General features: G+C 61.2%; 1 protein-coding gene across 1 annotated transcript; it reads right to left on the reverse strand.

Annotated features, from left to right (window-relative positions):
- Window positions 1–7,490: 7,490 nt before the first annotated feature.
- On the reverse strand, window positions 7,491–16,994 carry CCDC124 (coiled-coil domain containing 124). The gene is made up of 5 exons (XM_063291011.1): window positions 16,979–16,994; window positions 14,134–14,310; window positions 9,103–9,289; window positions 8,667–8,778; window positions 7,491–7,793 (listed from the first exon to the last, which is right to left on the reverse strand). The coding sequence occupies exons 2-5, from the start codon at window positions 14,290–14,292 to the stop codon at window positions 7,589–7,591; spliced, it is 663 nt and encodes a 220-aa protein (XP_063147081.1). The 5' UTR covers window positions 14,293–14,310; window positions 16,979–16,994; the 3' UTR covers window positions 7,491–7,588.
- Between the last annotated feature and the right edge of the window lie 548 nt (window positions 16,995–17,542).

Raw genomic sequence — 17,542 nt, forward strand, 5'->3', positions numbered from 1 at the left:
AGGCTGTGCTAGGAAGGGCTGGCCTCCTCCCCTGGGGCCCCAACAGCCCCTCCACGCCAGACGGAGAGCCATTCCTGCACAGGAAATTTAATCCTCGCTTACTATGCCTAATGGATAAACAAACAAATTTTCTCATCTCAAAATTAGCCAAGCCTTTGCAGCAATGAAAAAAGAGCCTTCTTAGGTCTACTCCAGGATCCTGTTTCCCACAGTGGATGGCCAAGAGGACTCAAATGCCCCGCCCCTTTTTAAAAATTTTTAAAATGCATGCTTATTAGCTTCTGTAACTCCTGGTGATGCTGTTTTCTTATGTGTATTATATTAGATTATATTGTATACTTCCCCGTGAGAAGACTCTTCTAAAGAATCAATCAACAAAGAAGCAAAGAAGCAAATTACACCGCCTAGAAACAGACCACCGCTGGCAACGGGGGTGCCTCTCACGCTGCCGAAACAGAACTAGGGCTGCCAAACTTATCCGGGGACAAAATACCGCCCCCCGCGCCCCAGCCTCTTTGGCAGCAGTCCGGCAACCGGCAGGTGCGCAGAGACCCGCCGGAAAACAGCCAGTCACCTCCGGGGGGCGAAGCCGCAGTGAACACCCCCCACCCCTACTCGCACAAGTCTCCGGGGTGGCTCCTGAGGAGAAGCAGAGACGGGAAAGGGGGGCATCCTCAGTGGCCTGGGCGGGGGCTCTGAGCAGAGCCCCCAGAAGAGCTCTCGGCCCTCCCCGCAGAGCTCCCCCGGCCTCTTGCCCCCCCGCCCCGTCTTTCTGCTGCTTGGTGGCGACGCCAACTTCGGCAAACTTGCGACCCCGGAAGTGCAAACGCGCCGCCCCCCGCCCCCTTCCTGGCACAAGGCGCCCACCGGCCCTGCCTGCCTACGGCCTGCTGGGCACCGAACCCGGCCGCAAGACGGCAGCCGCGCGGACCAGCGGAGGCGGCCAGGCCAGCAGCGCTGGAGCCGCCCGCGGAGTGGCAGCTCGCGTCGCCACGGTCGAGGGAGGGCCGGGGCAGGGGGCCCGGGTGGTCCATCGCCGCGGCGCCGCCACCGCCGGTCCCGAGGAAGGCCGAGCTCGGCTGCCGCCCCGACCAGAGCGCACGGGGGAAGAACGCGGAGCCCGGGAGCGCACCTGCATCTGCCCGGCCGCGGGGGGATCCCCGCTCTCCGCCGGTCCACCGAGTCCGCCCGTCGCCCGTCTGCAAATACCTCGTCCGTCCGTCCGTCGCCGCCGCGGGGCTCCAGCTCCGCCGGCTCGCCTCGGCCCCTCCCGCGCGCGAGGAACAAGAGCGTCGGGGCCGCCGCCGCCCGCGCAAAGGGGCCCCTCCGTGCCTCTCCTGCTTGCCTGGGAACCCTTCCCGGGCTCTCGCCGCCATCCGGGGAGGACGAGGGGCTGGGCAGGGCGGCGGGCGGGCCTCCTTCCCTCCGGCGAGGGAGAGAGGGCAGGAGGCGGGCTTCCCCCAGTCCCCCTCCTCGCTCGGGGGAGCAGCCGGCTGGGGAAGCCCCCTTTCCCTGCACAGGCGCCGGCAAGCGAGCGGGGAGAGCCGCCCAACTTGGGCGGGGGCGACGGGAGGGCGCAGCGCCAGGCCTCGGGAAGGGACGTCGGCAGGACACCGCCCGGGGCAGGCAGCGGGGCCGCTATCCCGAGCCGCCAGGCCTGCTACCCGGTCCCCCTGGGGCGGCGTGGCGGCCAGTCCTGCTGGAACGAGGAAGACCCCGGCGCTCCGCTCCGAAGGCAGGAGAGGGCCTCCGGAGAGCCAAGCGAGCGACCGGCGGTAGCCGAGGCCCTCTTCCTGCCCCCGCCGTCACCCGCCGAAGGCGCCCCCGGGCCAAAGGCGCCTCCCCAGGAGCTCCCGCTGGACTCGCGGCGCTGCAGTCCGGAGCCGAGGCGGCGAGCGCGCGCAGGACCCGCCGCGAGCCCGGAGGCGAACCGAGGAGGATCCCGTCGTGGGCGGGCGGGGAAGACGCGGCGGAACCGAGGGGGTGGCCTCGCGGTTTGGAGATTGGGGGGCTTTTTCCAAGGGGGACAGGCGCTTCCGCTGCTGCAGCCACTCGCTGAGAAACCAAAGGCGCGCTCCCACACATACGCGACCCCCCTCCCGCCCCTCGATTTGCCCGCACCAGGCGGCGGTGCGCTGGGCAAAGCCGCAGGACAGGTGAGCGCCGGCCCGGGCCTGGAAGGTGCAGGAGGCCGAGCCGCGCCGGGAAGGGAACGAGCCCTCAGCGGCCGGCCGGAGGTCGAGACGCCTGACGACTCCGGCGTCGCCAGCCCCGCAGAGAAGCAGCGCCCGCGGACACGCTGGGCCGGCGTCGTGCGCTGCCTCACAAAGCTGACCGCAAAGTACGAACGCCGCCGCCAGAACCCGGCGCAGACTCTGCTCCGCGAAAGGGAGGCCGCCGAAGCCTAACCGTCCTTCCCGCTAAGGGGAGCCCAGCCGCCGGGGCCGCCCCCTCCTCCCTCAACAGTGGGGGAGCAGAATCCCCCCGCCGGGCCCCGGCCGCTTACAGAAGGGACGGGAGAACGCCCAAAGGAAGGCGCGTTGGGCACGTCGTGTGCAGCCCAAAATATCCCCCGGCATTGCGTGAACCAGAATTGAAAATGAGTCAACCTTCCTTCCTTCCTAAAACAATGTACCCTAACTAAAACATGCCATTTACTTGAGGTCGGAAAAAAATTCTGTCATCAGTAAAACAGCAATTATCAGCTGAGCAACGGGGCTCACCCAACCTCGCAGCCCAAATGCCCAAGGGAGGAGCCCTCGTATCACCTTGCAGGGCGATGCCGCTCACGGGGCAGGTGCCATGACAGGGGAGGCAGGGCCGGGAGATGGCGCTGCGTAATGGGAGGGCCGCGAAGTGTGCCGCCCCGTCGGTTCAGGTGGGGCGAGCGGGAATCTGGCCCTCTTCTGTGCGGCGCTTTATGGGCCAAAACTGGCATCTTGAATTGCACCCGGGAGCGGCGCGTTACCTGCGCTCCGGGAAGAACGCCAGAACTACCCCTGCCGCCGCCACCGCCGCCGCCTTCAAATGCGGGGTGGGGGCAGCCCCCGGTAGAGCACAATTGCAGCAATCAAGCGGCAGTGACTAAGGTGCGAGTTACTGCGAGGGGGGCCTCCCGATCGAGGACCCTTGGCAAGGATGCCTCTCAGTTTTGCTACCGAAATGCGTCCCGCATCTACAGAAGGTGGGCATCTCCGGACAGCAGCTGCCGCGGGAGGCCGCGCGTGGCTCCAGCTGCAAAGGAGATTCCTGCAAGCATCCGCAGCTGAGAGGGACGGCAGCAGGCTGGTCGAACCTCGCTCCGGCCCCAGTCCAGTCCTGGCCATGGGTTAGGCTGTCCAAGGGAATCGCCCCTTGCGAGCGCGCCTGCCTCCAGGCCCGGTTGGAAGCGGACTGGATGCGGCTGGGGCGTTCCCGAGGTCCCCGGAAGGCTCAGCCGGCGGCCCTGCCTCTCCTGAGCGGGCCTGGATTCTTCCTGGCTTCACAGGTGCTGGAAGGACGCAAAGGAAGGCGGCGCGGAGCTGCGGAAGGGAGCCCGCGTGTGTTTCTGTGGACGGGAATGGGGGACCTTCCCTCCTGGCAGGCAGTGCCTCAGCTTAGGGTCGGTAAGCCGCAGCGGCGCTGACCCCCCCCCCCTCACCCGCATCCGCATCCGCATCCGTCTAGTCCCTGCAGAAACGCGGCGCGAGCAGCAGCCGCTCGCGGGACTGGCGCGGTCGGGGATCGGGGGCCGAGGAGCGGGGGCTCCTCCAGCTGCGGCTGAGCGGGAGTCCTGCTCGCGCCAGGCTTCCTCCTTCCCGGCTGCGTCAGGAAGAGCGCTCCGAGCCCGCTGTTCCTCCGGCGGCTCCCAGCTGCACCCACGGGCCGGCAGCCCCACTCGCGAGCTGCTCCGGGGCGCTCTCCCTTCGGGTCCCGAGGCTGGCCGCTGCACGCGAGAGCTGCAAATCCGGACGCCCCTCCCCTCCGCTCCCCCGCCCAACCGAGGACCATTTCGCCCACAAAACGACCAGACGCCTCGGCTCTCCCCAGAGGGACGCTCTCCGTCTCCGGCACAGGCTCTCCCCCGGGAGACAGGGAACCCCCCGGCCTGCCTCCCCCCACCATGCCGGCCACGCTCAGGACGCCAGGCCGGGGCGCCTTTGACCAGCGCTCCGGCGCCTTTCGCCCCTCCTTGCCTCCCATCCCCTTCTGCCCGCGAGACCCCCGAGCCCTAAGGCCCCGTTCCTCCGGGGGCGTCGTCGGGAAGAGATGCCCTTGATTCCCGCCTCGTGGAGTGGGGCTCCCCGACCCCCGCGTTAACGACCCCCTAAGGTCTGCTTTGGAGCGGAACTGCTTCTCGACCGCAAAGTCGAAGGGGGGATCCTTGCTCGCGCCGCACCCCGCACCCCGCTTTGCGCGCGGGAGGGGAGCCGCCGCGGGGCTTGCCGGAGCTGGTAGGTCCGCCCGGGAGTCTCCCCCCACCCGCATCCGTCACCGAGGAAAGGCGGGAGGGGGAGCGGCAGGAGAAGGCAGGGGGGTCCCCGCAGGGAAGGCTGTTCTCTCCCGCCGACGAGCCGGAAAAAACAGAAGAGGAGGTTCGTGCGCCCGTCCCCCCACCACCGCGACTCCTCGACCGCCCGTCCGCCTTCAGGAAAGCGCGAGCGCCGCCGCCCCCGCGCCGCTCGGGGAAGCCCAGCCCGGCGAGGATTCCTGCCGGCGGCCGCCTGACTCACCTCCCCCGCCCAGGTTCCCCCACCCCCAGCGGCTCTGCAGAGGGAAGATGCCCTGCTGCCATGGCAACGCGGAGGACCTGGACCACCGCGCCTTCCTCCCCAGGCTGAGGCCAATCATTCTTGCTCTCCCCTCCCCACAAGGCAAAGGGAGAACAGGATTTCTGGGCAATGCCAGAGCCCACCCCGCATTTCCCAGGGCAGGGGTGTGCGTGTGTGGAAGAGACCTGGACGTGCTGAGGCTCCTGGGATCCCCAGGCCCCTTCCCCATCTTGGAAGCAAGAGGCAGCCTGGGTTGGGGGATCTCCGGGTTAGACTCGACCTCTGCCCTTCGCCCTCAGGTTCAGAGGCAGTCCGGGAAGGCAGGCTGGGCCGCCTTGCCAGGCCACTCTCACCTCTGCCTCCCACCTCTGGTGCAGAGTAAGGGGGTGGTGCATCACTCCAGGAGGCTGCTGCTGTGTGCTGAGCCCTCCCACCGTCCCTGAGTCCCACCCTAGCCCTAACCCACACCTCCAGAGGGCGGGTGCCACAAGCAGGTGAGCAGAGGAGCTGCTGCGGCCACAGCGGGAGGGGAAGGGGACACTCCCTGGGGAAGAGCAAACTACGGGGGGGGGGGGGAGAGCCAACAGCAGCCCCACCACAAGGCACCCATCCCCCATCCCCACTGCTGAAGGCTGGGCAGCAGCCCAGCAGGAAAAGGCTCTCCCCAGCTGCCTGTGACGCCCCCTCCCTGTAACACTGGCGGCTCCAGCATCCCTCACAAGCCAGGAAGCCCAGCCCCAAACCCAGCCACTGCAGGAGGCTGCTGGGGGAAGTGGGGCGACCCTCCCCCACCTCCGAGCAGCAGGTGTCTGAGGGCAGGCACCACTCCCGCTTACTGAATTTCCCCCACCACCACCACGTTCTTTTGCTGGGGGGACCAAGGTGGTCTTGTGTCAGGCCTTGGAGGGCACGTGAGGCCTGACCAAGCCTGGGGGCCGGTAAGGAGCAGAGCAACCGGTTGCGCTCAGCGCAAAACCCCACCTGGGAATTCCTGCCCCGCCAGGCGAAAGAGCCGTGGAGGAGAGAGGTGGCCACAATTCACACTTTATTCCCTCAGGCGGGTAGGGGGGTTCATAGGTGGGGCTGAGGCATTCGTCAACAGTTTGAAAGTCCAGAACTCTCCCTAAACAAATGGAACTGGAAAAGCAGGAGGGGCTGGCTGGGGCCCCCCACCCCTTCTCTTGCAGGTCGTCTCTTGGAGGTCCGATGAGGGGACTGATCCGCTGGCTCAGACGTGCCAGGCGATGCCTCTGCCGGACTGGCAGACCCTCTGTGGAGGTCACGTGTGCACGCAGGGTTCTGCTCCAATGATGGCCAAGAAAACCCTCCGCAGCAGAAGAGGCTGACCTGCAGGCATTTCATTTGTTGGCTGCTGAGAGCCCGCTGGCAGGGAGCGACACAGCTGCCCTGCTCTCCGTCCAGTCCACCTCCTCCCAGCCCAGCCCTGGGCAGAAAAAGCCTCCGGCTGCCCTGGGCTCACTCTGGGACCTGGAGGGCAAAGGCGGGGGGGGGGGGGGCTCAAAGTCCCTCCACTGCTTCGAGAGGAGAGCTGTAACTGTGGCCTGGCTCTGGGGGGGAGGGAGGGGGCGGGAGCAGCCAGAGGGGCCAGCGTCCCCCGAGTGGGCAGGTTTCAGGCAGAGGTGGGAGAAGGGCTGGAGTGCGAACCCGGCCCAGGGGAAGGGGCCCCACGGGAGCTGGAGGCAGAGAGCTCTGCCCAGGGCCTGGCTCAAAACCAGCATGGCTCAGCAGGGTGGCAGCCAGCCGGGGCCCCGGGGAGTCCCTCCTGCCGGCCACGAGATGGGCCACATCCCTGCGCAGCTGCAGCGGGCTCTGTGGGTACAAGAGCAGGGCAGGCAGAACCCTGGGGGGCCACTGGGGGCTCCCCGAGGCCAGGGGGCTCGCCTGGTTCCAGGGCAGAGGGCAGAAGCCCGAAAGGGAAGCCCAGGTGAACAGCGGAGTGTGACCAGCTCAGATCCTGGGCCTCAGAAAAGGGCAGAAATCACTCTCTGGCAATAAGGAGGATGGGGTCCCTGGCAAGCACCACAGTGTGGTTCCCCCCGGGTGCGTGTGAGGAAGCCTTGTGCCCATGGCAAGAGGGGCCCAGCAAGAGGGGCCCGACCATGTTTGCAGGAGGAAGGGGGGAGACCCTGTGGCCTGGCAGCTGCATCCCCTTTGAGGGGGTGCTGGAGGCTTCTCAAGAGGTCACAGGGGGCTCCTTGGGTGGGACAGCCAGTTGGGGTCTTCAAAATGAAAAATCCCCAGCCCCAGTGGGATGCAGAGCTACCTCAGCTGGCCCTCCCTGCGCTGGGCTGGAAATCTGGATTTGGTGGGGAGCCAGACAGCCTCGGGGAAACTGCCTTCTGCCTGGAGGGCCTGGCTCCGTTTCAGGGCAGGGTAGGGGGTGGCACAAACCCCCGAAGGATAGGGAGGCCAGTGCATTGCCCCCGCCCCCCGGCTCCTAGGATAAGGCTGACCTCCCCTCACCACCATCTCATGGCAAATCAGACACCAACCTGCTGGGCAGCTCGGCTTCTCTTCCAAGGGCAGCCAGGCTGGCCAAGGCGATCCCATTCAACTGCAGGAAATGGGGTGGGGGTGTCAGGGGGTGCTGGGGGGTGGGCTCAGGCCTCTTGGGGCTACTTCTGCCCCCCTGCCCCGTTCCCAAGGGAAGAAGTCCTGATTTAAGGTGAAAAGGCCTCCAGAGCAAGTGGGTAGAGAGTGAAAGGGAAATGGAGGGCCATTTCCCCCAGCCAGCAACCCTGCCCTGGTGCCTGCTTGCAGGGGGAGGGGGACCCTGGTGCCTATGGGGGGCAGGGGGAGGGAGGGGGCCACGGGTCTCATTTCTGGCTGTTGTAGGCCACATGCCGCTGGTTCATGGGGTTCTCGGGGGCCTTCATCCACTCCTTCTTCAGCAGCTGCTTCAGCTGAGAGAGGCGCATGTTGGGGTTCTCCTGCTTCAGGCGGGGGAGGTTCACCTCCTCGAAGGCAGAGAAGGCCGCCTTCATCCTGCGCTCGGGGTGCCGGTCCAGGTCCTCGGCCACGCTGTGGGGAGAGGGGCGGCAGGTGAGGGGGGTGGCTGTGCTGACCTTCCGGGGGCCGGCCCCCTTCCACCACGGCCTCACCCATCGGCGGGCTCCGATTCTCCAGGGCGGCCTCCTCATCACCCCCCTTGCAACACACCCAGACCCAAGCTCCTCTCTCACGTGGCAGGGGAGCCCAAAGGCCGCCTGCTTGGGGGTGGTTGCATCGCCATGCCGGCATTCTGGCCCCGATGCCGGTTCAGCCACTCTCCCAGCAGCCGGTCTGGCGGGAGGAGACTCACCAAACGCTGGGGGCTCCCACCTGTCGCTGTGCGGACTATGGCAGGGGTCCCGGCCCCACTAAGGGCCCCCCCGCAGGCACTCCCCTCTGAGGAGCAGCACTGCCCCCCAGCCGTGGGTCCTTTCCCTACTCGAAAGAAGGGAGATGGGGCTGCAGCCCCTCCCCCAGAGCAGAGCTCAAGAAGGCCCCGACTGGGTCCGTCCTGCCAAGGGCTCCTCCAGGGACACAAACAGACCTGCTTGCTCTGCTGGGTGCAAAGCCCGCCCCGCAGTGATGCCCCCAAAAGGCAACCCGCATCAATGCCATGCTGCAAAGTGCTCGCAAAGGTCCCCTGGGGGCTCTGTGCCGCCTTTCCAAGATGGCAAGGGGGCAGAGAAGGGATCCTTCTCAGGCAAAGCCCCGCCCGGCCATGCGTCCCTCCTTCTCAAGCTGGGTCTTCCTTCCGCAGCCATGGCCGACCCCAGACTCGCAAAGGGGCCTGGCTGCTGCCAGCTGACCTGGCGCTGGCCCCCACGCCCCTCTGCCCACCAACATGTGAGAGAAGCGCTCGCACCCTGCCCCACAGGCCCCCACGGGAGGTCGCCCTGTCCCCACCTGAGCACCGCGATCGCGTCTTCGATGGTCCGGGCTTCCACCGAGCCTTCCTCCAGGATCCGACGGTTGATGTTCTCCTCCAGGGGCGTCTCCAGGTGGCTCTTCGACTTCTCTGCCAGGGGAAATGGCGGGGCTGAGGCAGGAGGCTGCCTCTCGCACCAAACCTGTGGCCCAGCCCGCTTCCCGGGGGTGGAGAAAGCGACCCCCAAAGGGCAAGAGGAGAGGGGACACCTCCGAGCAGGGCCCTTTTTCGAAAAGGGAAATGCTTCCTGGAACCGGCGACTGGCCCCTCAGCCAGGCGGTCTCCTTGGCCCCGCATCCTCGTCCCACCCAGCCTGACCCACTCCCTCCCGCCACCCCACGGGGCCCAGCGTGGCTTTTGGGGCACTCTGCCCTGCAGGGGCCCTGAGGCCGCTGACGCCTCTGCCACACTCACCAGGGGGGGCGTCTCCATTCTCCTTGAGCTCCTTCCGGAGGGCCTCGTCAATCTGCGCCCGGGTGACCTTCCCGGGGCCAGGCGGCCTGGGCGCCTTGCCCTTCAGCTTGGCATCCTCCTCCTCCAGCAAGCGCTGCAGCTCCTTCTTGCGCTCCAGCTGCTCCAGGCGACGCTTCTCCCGCTCCTCCTGGGGGATGCAGATGGGGCCCTGGTGAGGTCGCAACCTGCCTGAAAGGCGGCTGATCCCCGAGGCAGCCAGAGAGGCATCTGAGGCTCCATCTCAGCCCTCGGTGGGGATGGGAAGGGGCTGGTCCAACAGTTTGGGAGGGCGGGGAGGCTGCCCCATCTGTGCGGCGAGGCAAGAACCATCTGCTGGGGCCCAAGACCCGGCTCACCCTCTGAGGAGCGGCCCCAGCAGAGCCAGTGCCCCGAGCCCACCATGCCTACCGAGGCACGGCAACCAGACACCCCTTCCTGGGCTCCCTCTGTCCTCCCCAGGAGGGACCAAACTGCTCTCGGCTGCAAGGGCCAACCGGGGTGCAAAGGCTGCCTCCCACCTGCACCAGAAGCTGCCTCGGGTCTACGGGGCTCTGGACTGGTGGCCTGGTTCCCTGGAACGCCTGGCTCCTGCGGTGCTGCGGGAGACTCGCAGGATTCTGCCCTTGAAGGTGATGATCTCAATAAAAGGGGTTTTAGCCTTTCCTGGTCTGGTTGGCCTGGTGCGGCTGACATCAATCTTTCCAGTCTGATGGTGCTGTTCCTCCTCCTCCTCCTCCCCTCCAAATTTGGGAGGTGTCCATCGGAGCCACTTACAAGTATCATCTATTTGTTGTGGACATCCAATATTTTTACACCTCATCACCCTAGTAACGGATCTTGTGTATCTCGGTCAAGGTTATCTTCCTTACTCTCTACAGCACTTTCTCAGCCTGGGCCCCTTGAAGATGGGTGGACTTCAACTTCCCTCCGATGCTCGCTGGGGAATTCTGGGAGTTGAAGTTCACCCATCTTCAAGCGGCCCAGGCTGAGAAACGCTCTGCAACTGTGTGCATGATGGTACTATCCTGGGGCATTTCTCTTTTTGCTACCAGACTCACAACCTCACAGCAAAACCCGCGCAAAGCACTTTGCCTGGGCCAAAGAGAAAGCCCGGAAGAACGGGCTGCCCCCCCACCCCCAGGAAGCAAGCCACGGTTCCCAAGGGCTCCTGACCCAGGGCACAGCCCCTTCCCCCCCAGCCTCAATGGCCAGAGAGGACCAAGGCAGCCAGGCCACTCTCAGTAGCCAAGAGTGAGCCCCCACACCTCTCCCTGTCCGCCCACCAAACCAGGAATGACAGTGCCGGCCGGTTCCTCACCCGCCAATCGCAAGGGTGATGGCCCCACAATGCAGCTGAACCAGCTCTGTAAATACAATTAGTGCAGCCGATAGAGCCTTTCTGCAAGTGGAAATTATAAAAAGAAACGACTGGCCCGGCTGGGGGGGCTCTCCCTCGGCCCCCTCCTCAGTGCAGACCCTCTTGGAAGGGGGGGTGTCTCTGGGCCACCCCAAATGGGGTGGAGAGACCTTTGCCCCCAGAGCCGTGGGCAGTGGCCCCACAGTGGCCAAGCGCCCTGCGACCCAGTCCCGCGGCTGAGGGGGGGCAGCCAAGTCAGCACCCCCAACCTCGCAATCACGTTGGAAGCCTGCCCCCCCGCCCCACCGGAGAGCAGCTGTGGCAAAGAAATAGTTCCTTCCAGGGTTGGAAAATCCACCCAGATCCCAGCCTTCGTTTCAAGCAGAACCCTCAAGGTTTAGCAGGCCGGTGGGCAGGCGGGTTCAATACCCACAAGGCAGGAAGAGGCGGGAAAAGCTTAGGAAGGAGGGAGGAGGGGGCCGGAGGGGGGACGCTGTGCAAAGAGGGGGAGAGGCCAGCGAGCAGGGGATGCAAGAGGGAGCAAAGCAGGCTCGGTGGCCTATCCCGCTCTTTGTCCTCCCCTCTGGCCCCCTCCTCCCTTTAATTGTTGGTTTTATTGCACACTGCTCAGAGCCATCTTGAGTGAGATGGGCGGCCCTACAAATTTGATAAATAAATAAAATAAATAAGAACCGCGGCTTGGCACTTCATGCACAATATTGCACAAGGAACAAGGGCAGGCACTCCCTTCTGCCCAAGCTCCGGGTTCACCTGGAGGCCATCCCCCTCCGCCCCCAACGGTCAGGGTCCAACGCGGACCAGGCCCCCTATGAAAAGGAGGCTCGGCCCCGGAACCTGCCTCGGAAAGAGCTGAGAACGAACAGAATGGGGGAGAATTGGAAGAGCTTTTCAGCTCTTGGAGGGGAGGGAAGACCGTGGGGGACCCGCAGGGCGTTGGGGACCTGGGTTGCACCCTGTGGCTCCCCCAGTCACCTCCAGCACGTCAGTTAGATCTAGCACTCTATCTTTCAAGGACTTCTAAGCCAACTCCAGGAGCACTGATGGATTGATTGCGTGCTGTCAAGGTAGTGTCGACTCTTAGCAACTGTACAGATAGATCTTCTCTACGGTGATCTCTCCCCACCCTGGTCCCCCAGGAGGAAAGGCAATCTTTTTTTGCCCTCAGAGGCTGGAGAAAGATGTTTGGCAGCCAAAACCGCTCTACAAAAAGGGGACCCGTTGCTAGAAACAGGGCAAGGAAGAGAGAAAAAGAAGGACATTCCACTGAAACCAAGAATCTGCCAATGTCAAGAAAGAGAAAAGGGCCCGGCCAACCTGCCCCAAATTTATGCTTTCCTGACAGGAACCCGGTGAGGAAAGGCCCGGCGGTGGACAGTGGCATGGACTTTGCCTGCCGGTGGGAAGCGGCCAGCAGGCCCAGCAGAGGTGCAACTGGCTACAAAGGAGGAAATTTCTACGCGGGGGCTGGTGGACAAGAGATTGCAGCCCCCCCCCCCCGTAAATGCCTGCAGGTTAAAAGCAAAAAGAGGGAGGCTCAGCTGGACGCGAGGGCCAGCCGGGCCCAGGAGGTGGCCGGCATGGCTTCCTAGCACTGCCCACCCAGCTGTAGAAGTCCGAGCAGCTGCCTTCCTAAGGGAGAGGAGCACAAATGCTGGGAAATGGGGCTGAAGCCAAAACACTGCCTGCTGGGGCTCGGAGCAGGGAGAAGGCGGATGCTTTTCGTCTCTGAATCCAAAACACGGAATACGAGGAATGCTCAGGCCATCGGCTGGATACGTTGTCGCTCAGATCCACTCCAAGTCGGACTCCGACGCGGCAGGTCCAGCCACGGTGCCTGGAGGCCTGTTTTGTGGCGTGATCTTGGACGAGTTTGAACCAGCGACTCCCAAGGAAGTGGAAAGGGTTCTCGCTGCTGCTGATACAGCCACCGCTTTATTGGACCCAGAACCTTCCTGGGCTGTGAAAGCAGCCAGGGAGGTGACTTGTGGTTGGGTCTGTGCTGTGGTGTCGGTCTCTTTGAGGGACGGGGTGGTACCCCCTGTCTTGCAGGAGGGGGTGGTGCAGCACCTCCTCAAGGGGCCACCCTTGGACCCAACTACTTCAGGTAACTATTGTCTTGTTTCCAATCTTCCTTTTTCAGAGAATATTGTTGAGAAGGCTGGACTTTGCAGAAGCAAGACAGAAAGAACATTGATGTTTTTCAATTTCAGTGTTGGCTCTTGAGAATACCATGGACAGCCAAGAAAAGCAACAATTGGGCCATCGAAGAAACCAACCCAGAGTTCTCACTCGAGGCACCAATGACCAGGCTCAAACGATCCCACTTTGGGCACGTGAGGCTCGGACCCGGCAGCTCTCTGGAGGAGGCCCTGATGCTGGGAAGGGTGGAAGGAAAGGGGAGAAGAGGAGGACCAGCAGCAAGCAGGATGCACTCTGTTACGGTGGTGCCGGGGGCCTGTTGGAAGACTTGAAGGACCAGGTTGGGGACAGGTCCTCCTGGGGAAAATCTGTCTACTTTAGGGTTGCTAAGAGTCAGCAATGACTTGATGGCACATAATCAATCAATGTTGAGAAGGTGGTCAGCCTGCAATTGCAGAGGATCCTGGACGAAGCGGATTATCTAGACGCAGGTCCGTGGATATGCCATCTTTCACCTGGGGTTGCACTTCCCAGTTCAAGAGAGGTGCACAATCCGGGGGTCTTCCTAGACTCACAGCTCCTGCTCAAAGAGCAGATGGCAGCTGTGGCCAGAAAGGCCTTTCCAAAGGTCGGGAGACTCTTCAGACAGGCATTTGTGCCCGAGTCACTTCACAGCTTGATTACTACGACACGCTCTACGTGGGGCTGCCCTTGAAGACTACCAAGGTCCAGAATACAGCAGCACGGGCAGTGATGGGCATGCCCATGAGGTGCACTGGCTGCACACGTAGCACTATCTTCAACTCCTGAAACTAAGACATAGCTTCCAGGGGTTGTGCTGCTGCATGGAGGGCAGCCACCAATCCTGGGAAAACGCACAGCTATTTCAAGGAGTTGCAGACAAGTGCCATGCAAGTGCCTTCACACTCTCCAAAGCACCTTTTTCCTTTCACATCTGAAGTGCTACACAGCTTTAATCAGGACTGTTTTGAATTTTATTCAAAAATTAGTGGTAAGCCACCTTAACAAATAAAAAAGAAACGAAAAATGAAGAAGCTGCTCATGGTGGGCCACACCACCGGTCCCCCCCGCCAAGTACCCCCCCCCAACATTTTCCAAGCCCTACCTGGAGATGCGGTTGCTACAGTCCGACTTTGCAGCTGCTGCCTGAAACACAGCCCCCCCATCACTGCTCCGGGCCCTTGACTCACGTATCAACTCTGCCCAGAGACTCCTGAATTTCCACATCCCAGAGACGTGATTCAACTCAGACACGCTCTAAGGATGTTTACAAAATCCCAGGATTTTTCTCCATTAAACCATCCCATTCCTGCTCCTCTAACAGGAGATGTGAAATTGCGAGGAATAGCAACTCGGGCCTCCTCAGGGCTTCCCAACCACCGGCAGCAAACTTCCTCCTCCGACATCCTGCACCGCTCTCCTCCACAGCCCCCTCCCCGACTCAACCACGGTACCTTTCTCTGCTCCTTCCGCATGACGTGCTTGTCTTCGTCCCTCCAGAAGGCATCCTCCAGTTCCTTCTGCCGCTTGGCATCAGCCGCTGCCTTGGCCTCAGCCTTCCTCGCACGGGCAGCGGCCGACTTGGTATTTTCCCCTTGGAACTTCTTGGGCATCCCGCAGGGTGCTCACGCCTTAACAGTTGGAGAGAAAGAAAACCGGCTAAACGTGCTGCCTTGGAAGTGATGAGTGACAGCTCCCATCATCTGAGCCAGCATGGCTAACATGCTGGGAGGGTGGATTTTTTCACTTGTTTAAGCTTGAAAAAAATAATCCAAATATCAATTTCAGTGTATTTTAACTTACATCAAACTAGGTGGCATAAATTTACATAACTACAAATATTTTAAATTTAAGGTGAAGGTAAAGGTTTCCCTTGACATTAAGTCCAGCCGTGTCCGACTCTAAGGGGTGGTGCTCATCTCCATTTCAAAGCTGAAGAGCCGGCGTTTGTCCGTAGACACTTCCGTGGTCATGTGGCCAGCATGACTACATGGAATGCCGTTACCTGCCCGCCGAAGCGGTACCTATTAATCTACTCACATTGGCATGTTTACGAACTGCTAGGTTGGCAGGAGCTGGGACTAGCAATGGGAGCTCACCCCGTCACGCGGAGTCAAACTGCCAACCTTCCGATCGGCAAGCTCAGCAGCTCAGCAGTTCAACCCGCAGTGCCACCGCATCCCTAATTTTTTAAAAAATTTACATAACTACAAATTTTAAAAAATTTGTATAAATTCACATAACTACAACTATAAAATCTTCAGTCTATCGGGACCCTGGAAATGGGCCTTCTTCATAGCAGCACCTGTCCTCTGGAATGAGGTTCCCCCCAGGAGTTGGATGGCCTCTGCCCTGCTGTTGTTTAGAAGGGCCACGAAGACCTGGCTCTTCTCTCAGGCCTTTGGTAAGGGAAAGTAAGACCCCTTGCTTCATTTCCATCCAGTCTGTTGTCCTTGCCATCTTTTATATTTTTCTTTTTAATTATATTAAATTTCCTTGTTTTGGCTATCGTGAGCCACCCAGAGTTGTTGGGAGTCAGGTGCCATATGAGTTTGATAAATAAATACATTTATTAATTTTCAGGACTATAAAGGGAAGGTAGGGATGGTCAAGAATACTTTTCCCATAGAATCTAGGGTCAGAAATATCAGGCACAAGTTGCAACTGCCTAAATTTCATATAAATGTAAGGTAAAACCTCCTGACTATAAGATTTGTATAAAAGTGGGAGAGTCTCTCTAGGGAGGCTGTGGATTGCCATCTGTGGATATTTTTAGAGGATGTTGGACAGCCACCTCTCAAAAATGGTTGGTTTTCCCACACATTACAAAAGGCTAGACTAGATAAGCTTTGGGATCCCTTCCAAGTTATAATTCTACAGATAGTCCTCGACTTAATGATCATTTGTTGAACCACGGTCTGAAGTTACAATGGCCTCTGAATGGGTTCTTTATGGCCTGTAATGCATTTCCGAGCGTTGCTAAACATTGCACCACACCCCTGAGGTCACACGATTGCATTTCAGGCGTTTGGCAACCGGCTTGCATTTTGCGTGTTGCGACTTTTTTTGCTGTTTTCCAGCAAAAAATGCCCTTTGGGGAAGCTGGATTTGCTTAACAAATGCCATAAAAATGGTCATAAAACCAGGTCCAGTCACATGGTGACTCGACTTATGACCGCAACGACTTATGATGGAAATTCCGGTCCCAATTGTGGTCGTAAGTTGAGGACTACCTGTATGAGCAAGGGGGATGCGTCTAAACATATATGAACTTTCCCAAATACTCAGCAAGTAACTTGGGATGTTCAGTCTGGAGGAAAGGATAGCTGGGTTCAGCTCCATAAAGGGGTCAGTAACTCTTTTCCAAACTAGAACCAGAGATAACAGATCCTAGCTGCAGCTACTTACGCATCGCTCAAATACGAGGAAGGACTTCCTAGTGGTAGGACCCGTGCAAGAGTGGATCAGTCTCCCAACAGAGGCAGTGGGGTCTCCATCTCTGGAGGGTTTTAAGAGGAGGCCGGGCAGCCCCCCCTCACAGGGGGTTGAACTAGCTTTCCTGGACACTGCAGAGGGCTGGAGGAGAGGACTCCTGGGGTCACCTCCAACTCCACAGTCCTATTTATCCCCCCCCTTTGGAAACCAGCAACAAGAGTCCTCCCCAGAGGCGTGAAAAACCATTCAAATGCAAACCATTCAAATTTGAAATGCCCCATCCTGAGTTGGAAACACAACCCAAAAGCTTCTGAAACGACGTTTGTTCAAAGTGGTTCACCTCCAAGACACTTCCCGTACTGCTTTCCATACGAATCTACTTTACAGGGTGGTCACTGAATGCGTCTGAAGAGTTCTGAGCAGTCTAGACCAGGGCTTCTGCACCGCAGCGACTAAGAGGTGTGGACTTCAACTCCCAGAATTCCACAGCCAGAATGGCTGGCTGGGGAATTCTGGGAGTTGTAGTCCATACCTCTTAAAGTCGCTGTTGGGAAGGTATCCAAGTCACACCCCAGGGACTCCCTCAGTTCCTCCATCTCAAGTTTCTCTAATCGCCCCCCAAGGCCTTGATACCCCACCCCAGCCCGTTATCTGGGCTCCCCGGGGGTGAACGAGGGGTCGGGGGCAGCCCCGAAGGCCCCTCCAGCCGCGCACAGCCCCTCGTTACCGGGCCCGCTTCACCCGGCGGGGCAGCTTCCTTCGCGCCGCCGCAGCGGGAGGCCGACCGGGCCGGCGGGGAGAGGCCGCGCCTTCCCTCCTCCGGGCCGCGCGGCCTGGGACGGAACGACCCACCACAGCCCCTACCTGCCGCCGCCGCCGCCGCCGCCGGGGGTCGCAGCCTTTGGCCGTCACGGAGCGCCCCGCCCCTCAGGGCGGAAGGGGCGGGCTGCTTCCGCCCCTCTGAGAGGGTTCCGCCGTCATTTATTTTCAGGGCGGCAGCCATCTGGGTTCGGGGCAGAAGTCTACGCCCGCTCTCGCCCTGCCTGGGCCTCGTCCCCGTTTGTCTCGCACCTTCTTGCCTCTTCGGGCCCGCTCCGCGCGGAAAGAAGGGAGGACCAAACAGGCCATCCGAACCCCGCCTGGGAAGGACTTCTCGGCGTTGCCCCGTGTAAAGATGGAAGCTGCCGCGACAGGAGCGAGAGGAACAAAAGGACTGCCCAAAACTAAGATGGCCGCCGGCGGGGTCCTTCCAGGGGATTGCTCGCCTCCACAGCTCTTCTGCGCTTGCGCATCTCTCGTTGCGAAGTCTTCGTAGTGCTTTCCCAATCTATGGGTGAACCGAAGCGGGTGACGTATTGCTCTTCCACCTGGCCGCCAATCCTTTTTGCTGTGGGAGGACTCGTTGCCTTGGTAACGGCTGTGTTGCCT

Source organism: Candoia aspera, chromosome 1 (assembly GCF_035149785.1).
Source record: "Candoia aspera isolate rCanAsp1 chromosome 1, rCanAsp1.hap2, whole genome shotgun sequence".
In the NCBI taxonomy this organism is placed as follows: domain Eukaryota; kingdom Metazoa; phylum Chordata; class Lepidosauria; order Squamata; family Boidae; genus Candoia; species Candoia aspera.